The sequence below is a fragment of the Pristiophorus japonicus genome, chromosome 4 (genome assembly GCF_044704955.1).
Source record: "Pristiophorus japonicus isolate sPriJap1 chromosome 4, sPriJap1.hap1, whole genome shotgun sequence".
Classification (NCBI taxonomy): Eukaryota; Metazoa; Chordata; class Chondrichthyes; family Pristiophoridae; genus Pristiophorus; species Pristiophorus japonicus.
The window spans coordinates 258967425-258985270 of record NC_091980.1 but is presented as its reverse complement, the minus strand read 5'-3'; the positions used below and the strand labels follow the sequence as shown (position 1 = coordinate 258985270).

Genomic DNA, 17846 nt, shown 5'->3' with positions numbered 1-17846 from the left:
ATGAAAACTTAACGTCAAAGAGAAAACTTGGAAATCCTTTGATTGATGCAGGCAATGACCGGATAAGTAAAAAGAAAAGCCGTATAATAAAAACCGAGGTAAGCAATTTTGTAGTTAAATGGTCTGTTTAGAAATGATGTATTTCTTTGAACTATAGCATTACCTAAAGTGTATATTAACTAATTACTTAATTTAAAATTTGTGTACTCAAGATATTGCTGGGCAATGGCATTCTCTTTCCTATTTCAGGTACCCAGTGTTGGCATCAATAACTCTTGGCTATGGTACAGCCAAGGAGATTCAGAGTAAGGCTCCAATCACTCTGCCACAATAACACTGCCTAAGCCCAAGCAAAGAATGTTTTTAATATAGTAAGGTGTTCTTTTCTAACTTTTTTGTTTCCTGAAGTAGTTGATATTTTTGCTGGGGTGGAGTTCAGTGTGTGTTAACCTTCCAGTATCTCTCTCAAGTTGCCAGTCTTATAAACCCCAGTGAGTTTCGGCAGGCTAGTGAACTATTTGGGCTTGTGCCCATCCTGCCTCTCCAATCATTATCTGTAGTATGGGGCGCTGGTTGGATAACTCCACACACACCAAGGATCAAACCTGGAACCATTTGTTCTGTATGACTTAGTATCAAACCCAACAGTGCATTTATCCATTAAGGCATTGTGGTAGCTCTGTAACAGAGCTTGTGAAAGAAACATTAGATTTATGGTCTGAGATTAATACTTTGGTCGAAGTCCTTTGCTTTCCACTAAGACGAAAACTGCTGCTCATCAGTAAAAACTCAGTTAAACAAATTCTGAGCAGGTCTATTGATTTTGGATTTTACTAGTTTTGGCATAGTTTAAAACATTAAGAAAAAGGGATGGATAATGTAGTGATATCCTAATGGAGGAGTTTATTTGTTCTCAGTATATGGGCAAGTCTGCACTTATTGCCGATCCCTAGTTCTACTGAGATGCTACTATAGCGATTGTTTTTGCAAACTGCATTGCTTCTAGGCCACTGTAGAGGATATTAAGAGTCAACCATATTGTGTGGGATTGCAGTTATGTAAAGGCTAGACAGGACAAATTGATAAGTTCCCTTCACTGAAGGACATTAACTAACAGTGCTGGGACTAGGGTCCTGGCGAATCAAATAACTAGGGCTGTAGAGAGGGCCTTAAACTAAATAAGTGGGGGGGGGGGGGAAGAAGGGAAGAGTTCAGCTGAATGAAAATTTTAAGAAGTCACAGAATAAGGAGAAGGCAATAGAGCCGGGTAGCATTGGGGGAAATGAAAAGCAGAGCATAACAGGGACAGAATGTATAAACATAAAAGTGAATCAGAAAGTGGGCTCAAAGCAGGAAAAAAGGTTTTTTTTTAAATTAAAAAGCTCTTTATCTGAATGCACACAGCATTCGTAACAAAATAGATGAGTTGACGGGACAAATGGATACAAATGGGTATGATCTGATAGCCATTACAGAGATGTAAGCCGACCAAGGCTGGGAATTAAATACTCACAGGTATTTGACAATTTGGAAAGACAGACAGAAAGGAAAAGGAGGTGGAGTAGCTCTGTTAATAAAGGAGGAGATCAGTCCATTAGTGAGAAACGACATTGGAGTAGTCTGTAGGCCCCCTAGCAGTAGCTACACTGTTGGACAGAGTATAAATCAAGAAATAATGGAGGCTTGTAAAAAAGGAATGGCAACAATCATGGGAGATTTTAACTTTCACATTGATTGGACAAAGCAAATTGGCCAGGGTAGCCTTGAGGAAGAGTTCATGGCGTGTATCCGGGATAGTTTCCTTGGAACCAACCAGGGAGCAGGCTATCTTCGATCTGGTACTGGTGTAATGAGACATGATTAATAAATGATCTCCAAGTAAAGGATCCTCTAGGAATAAGTGACCATAACATGGTTGAATTTCAAATTCAATTGGAGGGTGAGAAAGTTGGTTCTTAAACCAGTGTCCTAAGCTTAAGTACAGGAGACTACAAAGGTATGAGGGCAGAGTTGGCTAAAGTGGACTGGGAAAATAGATTACAGAGTGGGACTGTTGATGAGCAGTGGCAGACATTCGAAGGAGATATTTCATAACTCTCAACAAAAATATATCCCAATGAGAAGGAAAGACTAAGAGAAGGGATAACTATCCATGGCGAAATAAGGAATGGTGTCAAATTGAAAACAAGGGCATACAATGTGACCAAGACTAGTGGGAGGTCAGAGGATTGAAAAACTTTTAAAAGCCAGCAAAGAACGACTTAAAAAAGAAAATGATAGAGAGGGAAGATAGATTATGAAAGTAAACTAGCATGAAATATAAAAACAGATAGTAAGATTTTCTACAGGTACATAAAAAGGAAAAGAGTGGCTAAAGTAAATGTTGGTCCCCTAGAGGATGAATGGGGAATTAATGGGGAACAGAGAAATGGCAGAAACTTTGAACAAATATTTTGTATCATTCTTCACAGTAGAAGACACTAAAAACATCCCAATAATAATCAAGGGCTATAGGGAGGGAGGAACTTAATACTATCACTAAAGAAGTAGTACTTGGTAAAATAATGGGATTAAAAGCGGACAAGTCCCCTGGACCTGATGGCTTACATCCTAGGGTTCTTTAAAGAAGCGGCTGCAGAGATAGTGGATGCAACCAACCAAAATTCCCTGGACTCTGGGGAGGTCCCAGCGGATTGGAAAACCGCAAATGTAACGCCCCCGTATTTTTTTTAAAAAAGGCAGACAGAAAGCAGGAAATTATAGACCGATTAGCCTAACATCTGTTGTTGGGGAAAATGCTGGAGGCCTTTATTAAGGAAGCAGTAACAGGACATTTGGAAAAGCATAATTCAATCAAGCAGAATCAGCATGGTTTTATGAAAAGGAAATCCTGTTTGACAAATTTGCTGGAGTTCTTCGAGGATGTAACGAGCAGGGTGGATAATGGGAACCAGTGGATGTGGTGTATTTGGATTCCCAGAAGGCATTTGATAAAGTGATACATAAAAAGGTTACTGCATAAGATAAAAGTTCATGGGGTTGGGGGTAATATATTAGCATGGATTGAGGATTGACTAACTAACAGAAAACAGAGTTCGAGTAAATGGGTCATTTTCCGGTTGACAAACAGTAACTAGTGGGGTGCCACAGGGATCGGTGCTGGGGCCTCAACTATTTACAATCTATATTAATGACTTGGATGAAGGGACCAAGTGTAATGTAACCAAGTTTGCTGATGACACCAAGGTGGTTGGGAAAGCAAATTGTGAGGACACAAAAAATCTGCAAAGGCTAAGTGAGTGGGCAAAAATTTGGCAGATGGAATATAATGTTGGAAAATGTGAGGTTATCCACTTTGGCAGAAAAAAATAGAAAAGCAGATTATAATTTAAATGGAGAAAAATTGCAAAGTGCTGCAATACAAAGGGTCCTGGGGGTCCTTGTGCATGAAACACAAAAAGTTAAATGCAGGTACAGCAAGTAATCAGGAAGGCAAATGGAATGTTGGCCTTTATTGCAAGGGGGATAGAGTATAAAAGCAGAGAAGTCCTGCTACAACTGTACAGTGTATTGGTGAGACCACACCTAGAGTACTGCATGCAGTTTTGGTCTCCGTATTTAAGAAAGGATGTACTTGCACTGGAGGCTGTTCTGAGAAGGTTCACTAGGTTGATTCCAGAGATGAGGGGGTTGACTTATGAAGATAGGTTGAGTCTATACTCAATTGGAGTTCAGAAGAATGAGAAGTGATCTTATCAAAATCTATAAGATAATGAGAGGGCTGGACAAGATGGATGCAGAGTATATTTCCACTCATGCGGGAAACTAAAACTAGGGACATATTTAAAACTGAGATGAGGAATTTCTTCTCTGAGGGTTGTAAATCTGTGGAATTCACTGCCCCAGAGAGCTGTGGAGGCTGGGTCGTTGAATATATTTAAGGCGGAGATAGACAGATTTTTGAGTGATAAGGGATTAAAGGATTATGGGGAGCGGGCAGTGAAGTGGAACCGAGTCCATGATATTAATTGGTGAAGTAGGCTCGAGGGGTCAAATGGCCTACTCTTGCTCCTATTTCTTGTGTACTGTGGCTGCTACCATTTTGATCCAGCAAGCATTAGGTTGTAGTAGTCATTGAAGTGTCCCAAATCCCTCCAGTCTCATTGTTTTAGTGCTAAACAGACTTTATAATTGGGGAGGAAGAGGAGAAACCTGTCGCCACAAGTGCCATTGTCACTAAAGCATATCTCTCTCTCTCTTTAAGGAGAACTGTTCGCTGATGTCCGTGCCAGGGTTTGCTGAAATAGGGCATTCTAAGGCCATACAAGGGGAGATGTGGTCTGTAGATGTTTGTAAATTATATGAGGGGAGGAGGAGGAATGGTCGAGGTTTAATGCAATACTTATCCAATAGGGGCTTGATCTGCTACCTTGATTCTATTCAGTAGAAAGCCACCAAATAAAATTATAGCTTCAATTTTCAGTTTGATATGCATTTTGTAACTATAGAATAACCTGACAACTGGTGCCTGTACAAGGTCATGTGTATCCTTAATGAAAGAGGCTGATGTGGTGTTTGTATACTTCAATATAATGAAAGTTTGAACCAAGAAAAAGCTTTTTAACTCCATATTACTCAATGTTGGTATAGACTTAGTAATATACTGGAACTATAGTGGGCTTGGGAGTATCTGAGAAATGTTTTGGATAGAATATTTGCAATTGGTCTTGTGTGGTTCTTAAATTTTAGATAGCTTTAAGTTCTGATTACAATTCACTGAATATTTTTTAAGGTCTTTCATTGTAATGGCCTAGTAAAGGAAGCAAAACTATCAGTGAGTCGGAGTCCTTTAGCTCTCTTGGTGCAATTGTAGGCCAGTTTATGCTGTGGGTGTTGCAAAGTAAGCAGTGTATTCATGTCCCAAATAGTTGTTCCAGAGCCCCATATCATTGGCAGTCCCAAGTTGGAAAGAATGAGAAATTCTTCTCTATAATATGATTGAGACATGGGTAAATTCAGTTGAAGAAAAATTCTATACCACTCCTTCACTTTTTTTTTTGTTTTAGGGGTGAAGAGGATCAAGTGAGCCATTGGATGTGTCTACTCATTAATTGGGCCAGAGAAACCTTGACAAGAATGCAATTGCAGTTGTCTATTGTTTACAACTTTGAATAGATTTGCTTTACTTAATAACCATTTAGTTTGCATAGAAGTTTGAGAGTTTAAGCAAAGGCCTGTTTTGCTCTAGCCAATTAATCTTTTTGATTGAAATGATGAGTCTGAAAATGGCCTTTAGTCGCTTGTATCCAATATTTGAATCAGAGCATGTAAAACACATTATTGCTGTGAAAGTCTTTCTTTGAACCAAAAGCAATCCCCTCAACATTCCTTTCCCTTTTAAAAGCAAAATAGTAATTTTATGGCACACTCAAAGCTAAATTTAACCAAGTACCTTAATGACCGTACCAGTTTGAGGAATTGGGTCAGTTGATTTAATATACACTTCCCCTTTTGGATGATGAGTAAGGAAAAAAATAGTAATTCTGCTGGGTCTTAGGCACTTGAACTTTAATTATGCACATTATAGTTGCTGGAAACCCTTTCACCATAACAACTTTGTCTTTTAGGATATAGCCTTTAGATAGGTAAGAGCTTACTTTTTATATAGTGCTCCCCAGGACATCCCAAAGCACTTTACAGCCAATGAAGTACTGTTTTTGAAGTATAGTCACTGTTATAATATAGAAAATACAGCAGCCAATTTGATAGGTTGAGGATAACTCTAGATGCTTGTTTCCTTGCTCCAAGCAATAGTCTTTTCAAGATGTGTACATTGGCTTCATGGCTGATCTAAAATACCCAAGATATGAAAAAGTAGCCAAAAACTGCCTTTTCCATGGCTATCTCCAAGGAAGACCTCTGCCAGAAAAGGACAATATTTTGTCTGTCAAAAAATCTGCATGGACTATGATATGGTGGTGGGACATTTGTTTGAGTTCTTTCCACAACCTCTGTCACCGAGTGCCACAATCAGCTGTAAAGTTATGAAAAAAATACAATTGCAGGAAATCAAACAGAAAATGCCAAAAACACTTGGGTTAGTCAGAAATTGTGGAAAGAACAGTGTTAGGTGTAGACCACAGATTCTGATGTTTATTGTACTCATAAATCATGTTAGGAGGTGACACAGCAATGAGGAAAAAGGTATTGCTCACTGAACTGCTTTCTTATCAGTTCCAAAATTTGCCTTTTACTTTTGAACTTGACACTTGGAATACTCTAATTTTCCATGTTTACGCTTTCCATATACAATTTGCTATTTTGTCAGACACCACCTTTCATCATTCGACAGGCCACTCTCGATTAGTTGTACATGGATCCAACGGGAAACCGTTGTAACAGGATTTAAAATTCTGTTGCTAATGTGAAAAGACAGCTCCAAATAATTTGGAAAAATCACCTTCCAAACACTGTGCTCATTTGTATTTGCTCATTCACTCTCTCACACACACTCTCTCATTCTCACTCACCGTAAAAAATCACCCTCTTCTGTCCTTGCTTTGCTGGTGTGTGCACGCGCACTGCTGCAGCCGCTGACGTTGGGAAAGGGGACAGTGCCGGCACCGGATTTCAGGCACAGAACCTGTACATGCATGCTGGTAATGTCCATCTTTTGTTACTGTTTGTAGCTGATTGTATTGATTCATTAAAGTTCTAACTTATAAATGTAAACTTGCCCTAACTATTGTATTTATTCATTAATGTTTTAACTTTAAAATGTAGATTCACCCGAACGGAAAAATCGTTTACCTGGAATAGCCCAATCCCCAAGGGACCCGGATAGAAACATAGAAAATAGGTGCAGGAGTAGGCCATTCAGCCCTTCGAGCCTGCACCACCATTCATTAAGATCATGGCTGATCTTTCACCTCAGTACCCCTTTCCTACTTTCTCTCCATATCCCCTTTAGCCGTAAGGGCCATATCTAACTCCCTCTTGATGCCAGTTCATTGGATATATTCACCAACTCTCTGCGGTAGGGAATTCCACAGGTTAACAACTCTGAGTGAAGAAGTTTCTCCTCATCTCAGTCTAAGGATAAGGGGTAAGCCATTTAGGACTCTCTCCCCTGGTTCTGGACTTTCCCAACATCGGGAACATTCTTCCTGCATCTAACCTGTCCAGTCCTGTCAGAATGTTATGTTTCTATGAGATCCCCTCTCATCCTTCTAAACTCCAGTGAATACAGGCCCAGTCTTTCCTCATGTCAGTCCTGCCATCCCGGGAATCAGTCTGGTGAACCTTTGCTGCACTCCCTCAATAGCAAGAACATCCTTCCTCAGATTAGGAGACCAAAACTGAACACCATATTCCAGGTGAGGCCTCACCAAGGCCCTGTACAACTGCAGTAAGACCTCCCTGCTCCTATACTCAAATCCCCTAGCTATGAAGGCCAACATGCCATTTGCCGCCTTCACCGCCTGCTGTACCTGCATGCCAACTTTCAATGACTGACGTTCCATGACACTCGTTGTACCTCCCCTTTTCCTAATCTGCCGCAATTCAGATAATATTCTGCCTTCGTGTTTTTGCCACCAAAGTGGATAACCTCACGTTTATCCACATTATACTGCATCTGCCACGTGTTTGCTCACTCACCTAACCTGTCCAAGTCACCCTGCAGCCTTTTAGCGTCCTCCTCACAGCTCACACCGACACCCAGCTTAGTGTCATCTGCAAACATGGAGATATTACACTCAATTCCCTCATCCAAATCATTAATGTATATTGTAAATGGCTGGGGTCCCAGCACTGAGCCCCGCGGCACCCCACTAGTCACTGCCTGCCATTCTGAAAAGGACCTGTTTATCCCGACTCTCTGCTTCCTGTCTGCCAACAAGTTCTCTATCCAATCAGTACATTACCCCCAATACCATGTGCTTTAATTTTGCACACCAATCTCTTGTGTGGGACCTTGTCAGAAGCCTTTTGAAAGTCCAAATACATCATATCCACTGGTTCTCCCTTGTCCACTCTACCAGTTACATCCTCCAAAAATTCCAGAAGATTTGTCAAGCTAGATTTCCCTTTCATAAATCTCTTCTGACTTGGACCGATCCCGTCACTGCTTTCCAAATGTGATGCTATTTCATCTTTAGTAATTGATTCCAACATTTTCCCCACCACTGATGTCAGGCTAATCGATCTATAATTACCTGTTTTCTCTCTCCCTCCTTTCTTTAAAAAGTGGTGTTACATTAGCTACCCTCCAATCCATAGGAACCGATCCAGAGTCGATAGACTGTTGGAAAATGATCACCAATGCATCCACTATTTCTAGGGCTACTTCCTTAAGTAGTCTGGGATGCAGACTATCAGGCCCTGGGGATTTATTGGCCTTCAATCCCATCAGTTTCCCACCTAATAAGGATGTGTCCTTCAGTTCCTCCTTCTCCTCACTCGACCCTCGGTCCCCGAGTATTTCCAGAAGGTTAATTTTGTCTTCCTTCGTGAAGACAGAACCGAAGTATTTGTTTAACTGGACCGCCATTTCTTTGTTCCCCATTATAAATTCATCTGAATCTGACTGCAAGGGACCTGTTTGTTTTCACTAATCTTTTTCTCTTCACATATCTATAGAAGCTTTTGCAGTCAGTTTTAATGTTCCCAGCAAGCTTCCTCTCCTAATTAAACCCTTTGTCCTCCTCCGCTGTATTATAAAATTCTCCCAGGCTGCCGGTTTGCTGCTTCTTCTGGCCAATGTATATGCCTCTTCCTTGGATTTAACACTATCCTTAATTTCTCTTGTTAGCCATGGTTGAGCCATCTTCCCCATCTTATTTTTACTCCAGACAGGGATGTACAATTGTTGAAGTTCATCCATGTGATCTTTAAATGTTTGCCATTGCTTATCCACCATCAACCCTTTAAGTATCCTTTGCCAGTCTATTCTAGCCCAGTCACATTTCATACCATCAAAGCACAGTAGATGGCGGAAGGAAAGAGTTATACAAGTATATCATAAATGGATATTTGAGTTGCCTGTATTGGCTTTGATGATTACTGTTCTGTAATTGGTTGGAGATAGTGAGCATCAAGTGCAAGTCCTTGATCTTTCAGCTTCAATAGCATTTATGATATACTTGTATATAAACACTTTCCTTTCAACATCTACTGTGCATATATCATTTCATGTGCAATTGCTTTGCCCACTCATCCAACTCACTTTGTAAACCTGAGCTTAATAGCTTTTTTTGTATTGAGCATTGTCAAATGTCTGAAGGGCTTTCCATAATGTCACTGTCAAAAATAATCAAGGGTATTAGGATGCTTTTTAGATTATTGGAGAGAGCGAGCCTTGGCTCAGTGCCCACCTGAGGATTTGGGGGGGGAGGGGGTTGGTGGTGATAACTTCCACTCCAGACTAGAGCACATAATTTAGGTTGTCACAATAATGTAGTACACCAGTTTAACAGCACCTCCAACAGTGCAGAACTCAAGTCCAGTGCACCCTCGGGTGCATGTAAAAGATCCCATGGAACTATTTGAAGAGCAAGAGTTCTGGCCATATTTATCCCATAAACAACATTGCTAAAGATTATCTGGAATTTTTACATGGAAGAAACTGCACATACACACGAATTTGAATGTGCTGTGCAGCCAGTTAAAGGGACCACACACAAAAAATTTAGAGGGAACATTGTTGAACACTAAATGAGTCTGTAGTTATTAGTTGCAATAAAAAGGGAAGCTGATGCAAAATAATCTCTCTGCATTCCTTAAACAGCAAGAACAAGCTTATGTTGCCAGTCTCAGGTCACCTCGACAGGACACAAATTGGCCTGACTGAGATAGTCTCTATGATCATGACAGATGGGTAGATTAACACACAGCACTATTGATTGTGCACAATTATACACCTGGTCAAAATAAGGCACAGATCTATATCACCCTCATCACAATGAAGTCTTGTATTTCCATTCTGTGCCAAGGAAAGGGATAGAATCAGCCATCTTCTATATCAGTCCAGAAAATGTTCTTCAGAGCCATAAACCTTTCCTACTAAAGTGGTGCATCAGCCAAGCCCTGCGAAGAGACACTTGGTCACTCAACCAGAAAACACCAGGACTGGTTTGATGAGAATGATCAGGAGATCCAAGAACTAATAGATTGCAAGCACAGCATTTCTGAGCCTCAGGCAACAATGCAACTCAAGAGCAGCAAAGCAACATTACAGGCAGCTCAAGGCTGAGGTCCAACAAAAAACTCCTAAAGAACAGGAGATACAACAACTGGCCGACAGCCATGATGTGCGAGGATTCTTCAATCGTAGTCAAGGAAACCTACGGTCCAAACTCCCAAGCCCCAACTCACTGCTGGACAAGAACGGGGAAACACTCAAGGACACTGAGGCAGTCAGGGCCCACTGGAAGGAGCACTTCAAAGATCTCCTCAATCGAGACTTTGCCTTTGACTCGAATGTTCTCGGCTCCATCCCGCAACATGGGACCCGCCCCCACCTCAGTGAAACCCCAATGCTGCATGAGGTAGGAAAAGCCTTAAGACAGCTCAAGAACAACAAGGCTACAGAAGCAGATGGAATCCCTGCTGAGGCACTAAAGTATGACGGAGAGGCGCTGTTGGTGCGGATACATGGCCTCATCTCTCTCCTCATCTGGAGGGAGGAGATGCATGCCGGGAGATCTCAGAGATGTAGTGATCGTGATAATCTTTAAAAAAGGGGACGTCTGACTGTGGCAATTACAGAGATATCTCCCTGCTATCGGCCACTGGGAAAGTTATCGCAAGAGTCCGCCCTGTGGCTGAGGAGCTCCTCCCGCAGTCAGTGCGGATTTCGTCCCCTACGGGGAACAATAGACATGATCTTTGCAGCATGACAGCTGTAGGAAAAATGCAGGGAGCAGCGCCAGCCCTTATACATGGTCACCTTCGACCTTACAAAGACACTGTCAACCGCGAGGGTCTATAGAGTCCTCCTCCATTTCGGATGCCCCCAAAAATTTGTCAACATCCTCCGCCTGACATGCAGGCCGTGATCCTTACCAACTGATCCATTACAGACCCAATCCACGTCCGGACCGCGGTCAAAAAGGGCTGAGTCATCACCCCAACCCTCAATCTTCCTCGCTGCCATGCTCCACCTCAATCAACAAGCTCCCCACTGGAGTGGAAGTAAACTACAGAACCAGTGGGAAGCTGTTCAACCTTCACCATCTGCAGGCCAGGTCCAAGACCACACCAACCTCTGTCGTCGAGCTACAGTACGCAGCCTGCGCACATTCAGAGGCTGAACTCCAGGACGTAGTCGACGTATTTACTGAGGCGTACAAAAGCATAGGCCTTACGCTAAACATCCATAAGACAAAGGGCCTCCATTAGCCTGTCCTTGCCGCACAGCACTGCCACCAGTCATCAAGATCCACGGTGTGGCCCTGGACAACTTGGACCATTTCTCATATTCGGGAGCCTCATCAACAAAAGCAGACATTGATGAGATTCAACACCGCTTCCAGTGCGCCAGCGCAGCCTTCGGAAAATCGTGTTCGAAGACCAGACCCTCAAATCTACCACCAGGCTCATGGTCTACAGGGCTGTATTAATACCCGCCCTCCTGTATGGCTCAGAGACATGATGTCTACTGTGTATGGTCCAAGTCGCTGGAGAAATACCACCAACGATGCCTCCGCCAAATCCTACAAATCTCCTGGGAGGACAGACGCACCAACATTAGCGTCCTTGACCAGGCCAACATCCCCAGCATTGAAGCATTGACAACATTTGATCAGCGGTGCTGGGCAGGTCATATGTGGCTGGCATGCTGGACATGAGACTCCCAAAGCAAGCGCTCTACTCAGAACTCCTTCATGGCAAACAAGCCAAAGGTGGACAGAGAAAACGTTACAAGGACACCATCAAAGCCTCCCTGATAAAGTGCAACATCCCCACCGACACCTGGTAGTCCCTGGTCAAAGACCACCTTAAGTAGAGGAAGGGCATTCGGGAGGGCGTTGAGCACCTCGAGTCTGAGTGCATGCAGAAAACAGGCGCATGCAGCAGAAAGAATGTGCGGCAAACCTGTCCCACCCTCTCTTACCCTCAACGACTGTCGCTCATATTGGACTGTTCAGCCACCTAAGGACTCATTCTAAGAGTGGAAGCAAGTCTTCCTCGATTCCGAGGGACTGCCTATGATGATCATCAGCGAGATGATCACAGAGCAGTGAGAACAGAATATTCTATGAGATAACATACCTGTTAGATCACATGTTAAACAACAGCTATTTTCCAAAAGCATATGCACAAGCAAAGTAGCTGTTCACTGCAGCTAGGACCCAGGGAGGGGCAAGGCAGCTGGTGGGGCAGTAGTTACATGCATCTCCCTCTTCCTCATTGGGGTGGGCAGCAGGGTGAAAGAGAGAGGAAGCAAAAGTATAAATGTAGTAACTGGAGGAACAAACACAAACCCATAAAGTAGCTCTGTAGCACGTGAATTAGAAGCTACCCCATCACTGGGCATTCCAAATGTTTTCTATAGAAAGCATATAGTTTCATAAAATATACTAATTCACTATATAATCTTATTTGAGTACCCTTAAAATGTTTATGGAATTTTGCTAGAAAAGAGACTCCAATCATGATGTATAATTTTATTAACTGTAAAACCACCTGTAGAACATCAATTGCAAAATACATTTTCCAACACTGCCGAATCTCAGTAGCCATCTTCAGATACCTTTTCTCCGCAGCCTCGCACCATCTTTTCACATTTACAGAATCCTATTAAAAATCTCATTACTTTGACAGGTTACTACTATTCAGTTCTAAACAGCACATGCAATGCAATTATGTAATTGTATGTTGAGTTTCAAAGCAACAATAATTTCCATTTATTCTGTGCATAGCAGTGCAACACCACGCTCATAAAAGCTTCGAGAATCTTCCTTGGTAGCAATTTCAAAGTCAACAGTGAAGATCAGGTCAGCACGAGTAAAGTTTAGGTACACAGGAAGTGTCACCTGTGAAGTGAAAGAGGAGTGAAATGGTACATGCAAGTTAAAAGGGTAAAATAAAACCTTAAATAAGTGTTGAGATACTTAACAGCATTCATTGGAAAAGTAAACAAAAAGCAAAAATCTGCAGATGTGGAAATCAACAAAATAAGTGCTTGAAACAGGAGTTCAGGCAGCATCTGAAGAATAGACAAGCTGACACTGAATTTTGACAAAGGGTCCAAACCTAAAACATCAATTTGTCTTTTCTCCCCAGAGATGCTGCTTAATCTACTGAGTATTTCCAGAATTCTCTATAGTTTTATTTCATTATAGTATCTTACTATGTACATTAAGCATTCAGGTAATAATGAAGTACAACTGACCCAAAAGTGGAATATTCACAATCTGAAAACTGAATATACCTTTCCTGAAGAACTAATTCCTCAATCTCTCAGTCTCAACATGGAATTCCTTTAAAGATTGTCAAGTAGATTGTAATACAGGCACAGCATTGAAAATCCAGAAGCTTCGGGACCGAGGCCGCTCCAGATTCTGTATATTTCCGGACTTCGGAACATCGGACGTCCAGAAACGCCTGGGTCAAGGTAGGTGGGGGGAGCGGGGGGGAAGGAGAAGAGAGGTCGGTTGCCGAGAGGAAGAGGAGGAGGAGACGGAGACCGGCAGCCTGAGGCAAGGAATGTCAGACCACCCTGCCACGAATCGTCCCGGTGTCTGGATTCCAGAACTTCAGATTCTCCATGCTGTACCTGTACAATGACCCAATATATGCTGTGGTAAGGTAACTAACAGCACGCACTGGTTAGGCTTACCATTACGCGTGATATGCCCTGTAGAGGGCATCTGGGACCCAAGTGAGGAGGGCAAGCAACTGTATCATCTCAACCATCAGATTGAAGGATTGTGAAGTTAGCACAAGGACTCGGATGGAAGTGTAAATTGGAATGTTGAACTAAAGTTCAAATCAGGTACAGAAGATAAAAACAGGGGGTAAGAAAGATTGGATTGAGAGAAAGAGACAAGAAATGTTTTTAATAAATGTTAAATTTTTAAAATCTCCAACAATTAAAACTTGAAGGAAGGAGACCTGTAATTGTATTCTTTTGTGCCAGAGTGGTTGACTGGCATTAATTAACACTTACCACGTCCATAAAAAGGTACTTAGACTTGACTCAATGCATTTCAATCGGAGTTAGACAGCAAGATGCCATTTGTCAAGCTAACAACGGTGAATGGAAAAACCATGCATGCGCGGGGATTTGAAAGGGGCGTGCACCCAAATTTTTTTTTTTTTTTTATATATAAAAGGGAACATTGTCTCAGACAGCAACTTTTTAATTTCTGCGTTTAATTTCACATCTGTCCTCGCCTGAAGTCACTGTGGCATTTGTGCATAAAATAACTGCGGTCATTAGCCTCACCGTTATTTTGACTGCAAATTTTGGACCAATGTCTTTATTGCACTCAGTGTAACCTGCGGTGTAGGATTACTAAGTGAATCAAGTCAATTACTCACCACATTAGCTTTCTTTTCTGCATTTGTTTCCTTAACCCATCGAAGCTGTGTAAGAAGCAGTTCAGTGGATATTGAATTGGACAAGGACAGCTTGTTGTTATTACAAATGGCACCCTGAAGTGTCAGGCCTGTACAAAGAAAAGAGTAGTTAAGTTTGTATTTCAGACATAAATCAATCTTTTTAAAAGGTTACCATTACACTACCATTTTTGTGTCAGTGTAACATGGTTTGCATATGCATCCACACAAGAGTAGCAGTGTAACTCAAGAATCAGCTCCTCATATAACTCCTGAGTGCACCTAAAATGCAAGATTTCATGTATTACATAACCTCACACGACTTGGGCTTTATGTCCCATGTAGTAAACCAGCCAAGCATCATTTGTCGTAACATTATCCACAGGCAATGTACTTAAACATTTTGATGTAGACTGCATAATGTGTGTGAAAACAATCTACAAGACTTTCAATACCACAAATATTTCCCCTCTGTTTTTGCTTCAAATTGGACAGTAATCGCAAGCAAAAAAACTGGTAGAAAATATTACAGATGGTAGTGTGAAATAACAAAACCTGCTATTGAATCAAAGCCATCAGCATTAATAAAGCTACCACTTTAAACTGCTGTCAGTCTTGGACACAAGAGATCAGGGGGGGGGGGGGGGAAAGAGAGGAGGAATACACCCTATAAAATATTCCAAACTGGACTTTGTCGTATAAGTTCTCAAGGAAGATAGAGCTCAGATTTGCAACTCAATTGTGTTTGCCTCGAGATCATGCTAATGTTATTCCAGCTCACTGTAGTATCCATCACCGCTGATAATGACTTGCACTAACCTGTTATCCCAAAACTGCAAGCATCCAGCACAGAGTTCTGATTATTTGTAACAGTGACTTCCAGTCGAAGCTCTTCCAATGACCAGCTGTTTGCCTGAGCCACATATTGCCGTGTTGCTGTGATATATGCCTCTGGCACATACAAGCCGCCTATGCAAACATGGATATTCTACAGCAAGAGATAAATTTGTGAAAGATATGGGAAAATATTTTATTCTAGCAATGCAAAAATCCACCAGTCTATATCTTCAGTCACTGACTCCATTATTTGTTGGGAGAGATGATTAAACCCACTATTGGAATGAACCAAACTTCTCCTTTGGATCCCAAGACATTAAAAACATTTTTGAACTAATTTGTAAGTACACAATTGTTTGTGACTGGCAGGATTTGTGTAAAAGGAAAAGTGATGTGCAATACAGATTCTATTTTGTGCTGATATTGTCCGTGGGGCTTGCAAACATCAAGTCAGTGATCTGTGGAAGGAATAGGGACCATAACACAACTTAAGGAATCAATAAGGAGCAGTTAAGTGTAAGCCTAAAATTGTTCTTTCCACATTCCTGTACGGCTTCATTACTGGAACCTGGTGACTTCACAAAAGGTAGTGTGTAGCTAAATAAACAAGGTATTAGCTATACATATTTAACAGCCTCTTGCTACAAAAAATAAATAAAAGTATAAAAATTGCAACACATTACCCAATTAGTAAGTTAGGTTAATGTACTGTAATTTATTTACATTTTGAAACCATGCTCTGCACATATTCACACAATTAACAGAAACACAGCAATTACATTAAAATTCAATTCAGGTTTTATATCTAAAGATTTAACACATACATATGTAGCTGATCACATCAATTCTCAATGAGGCTGGCAAATCCTGAACTTGAGCACTTTTGACAGTACAAAGCCAAAAAAAAGTGTTGCTGGGCCGTTAGTTTGACGATTTTACATAAAGTAGGTACAGTATATACTCACCTTTAGTTCTTTAGCGCCACCACTGGATGCTGCCTGAGATATCTGTTGTAGCTGCTTTATACGTTCACTAAAGTCAGATACCCACTGAATAACGGTCATATCTGCAGGGATTGTGTAACGGATCCAACTGCGAGGTAAGATACCTTTTTTGGAGAGGAAAGCAGCGAGATAAAGAAAAAAATTCAGAATTGTAATTTAAAGCAAGAGAAAGATTTGCATTTATAACACCTTTCATGACCTCAAGATGTCCCAAAGCAATTGAAGTATTTTTGAAGTGTAGTCACTGTTGTAATGTAGAAATGTGGCAGCCAACTGACACACGGCAAGCTCCCATAAACAGCAATGTGATAATGACCAGATAATCTGTTTGTGATGTTGATTGAGAGATAAATATTGGCCAGGACACCAAGGGGGGGGGGGGGAAAACACCTGCTCGTCTTCAAATAGTGCCATGAGATCTTTTACGTCCACCCGAGAGCAGACAGGGCTTCGACTGAACATCTCAATTCGAAAGACGGCACCTCCAACAGTGCAGCACATCAGCCTAGATTTTTGTACTTAAGTCTCTGGAATGGGATTTAAATCAACAACCTTCTGACTGAGAGACTATCAACTGAGCCACAGCTGACATCTGTATTCAACAGTAACTTATTAACTTAACACATCTAATGGTTACACGGTTATTGCCGTACAAATATAGAATTATTTCACTGCAAAATTTCATGTTTTGGTTAAATTTTCTGCAGTCATTTAAAACAAAAAAAATTTAACACTTTTACTTTAGCCCGTTGATCGGTGCAATATTAATCCTGATTAAATGAAAGATTAGTTTCCTAATAATAGCACCAGAAAAGTACAGGTGGTGTAGATAGTGACTAGAACAATGCAAATCTAGGAACAAACTGCATGTCAGTTGTAAAAAAAAAAGTGTCATTAAATTATTAATGTTTAATTATAGCCAGTGAAAAACAATGCGATTACTGCTACTGCCCCAACTTGTCCATTTTTGACATACTGGTTTGCCTCCAGACCAAAATTCCATTTAATCTCATTTCATATTTCAGATTTGCACTGGGCTACCAGTTTTCCCTGCCTATAAAACACCTTATGGGGAGAGAAAGTAGACAATTTTTAAAACACAAAAAAACACATCAGATGAGTTCATGCCTTCCCTGCAAGGAGTCAATTTAGATTATGGAGTCTGTCAATTGCAGCTAATTAGATACTGCTCATCAACAGAGTGAAAACTGGTACAATTGCAGAGTGCTTTATACACCAGTCTGTAATTGTACCAGTTTTCAGATTTAACGAGCCTTACCCGAACGTCTGCTAGAGTTTGTTCAGATATGCAGGAATGAAATTATGCCAAGGGCAGTCCCACAAAGTTGGGCAGAAATGGAGAGGCCCAGACAGCTATCGAATAGTGCAGAGGGGTTGAGGAGGACAAGAAGGGATAATGCACCATGGCTGCAGTCCTAA

The 17846-nt window shown here is 41.3% G+C and overlaps 1 protein-coding gene across 2 annotated transcripts in view; it reads right to left on the bottom strand.

The window, feature by feature from the left end:
- Nucleotides 1–12653: 12653 nt before the first annotated feature.
- Nucleotides 12654–17846, bottom strand: part of dync1h1 (dynein, cytoplasmic 1, heavy chain 1) — a 104077-nt gene continuing 98884 nt past the window's right edge. For both annotated transcript variants that reach the window (XM_070879383.1, XM_070879384.1), the window contains exons 75-78: nucleotides 16368–16510; nucleotides 15385–15553; nucleotides 14548–14675; nucleotides 12654–13037 (exon numbers count right to left, since the gene is read on the bottom strand). In XM_070879383.1, the coding sequence (XP_070735484.1) occupies nucleotides 12909–13037; nucleotides 14548–14675; nucleotides 15385–15553; nucleotides 16368–16510 (569 nt within the window). In that variant the 3' untranslated portion in view covers nucleotides 12654–12908. The remainder of the gene's footprint in view (nucleotides 13038–14547; nucleotides 14676–15384; nucleotides 15554–16367; nucleotides 16511–17846) is intronic.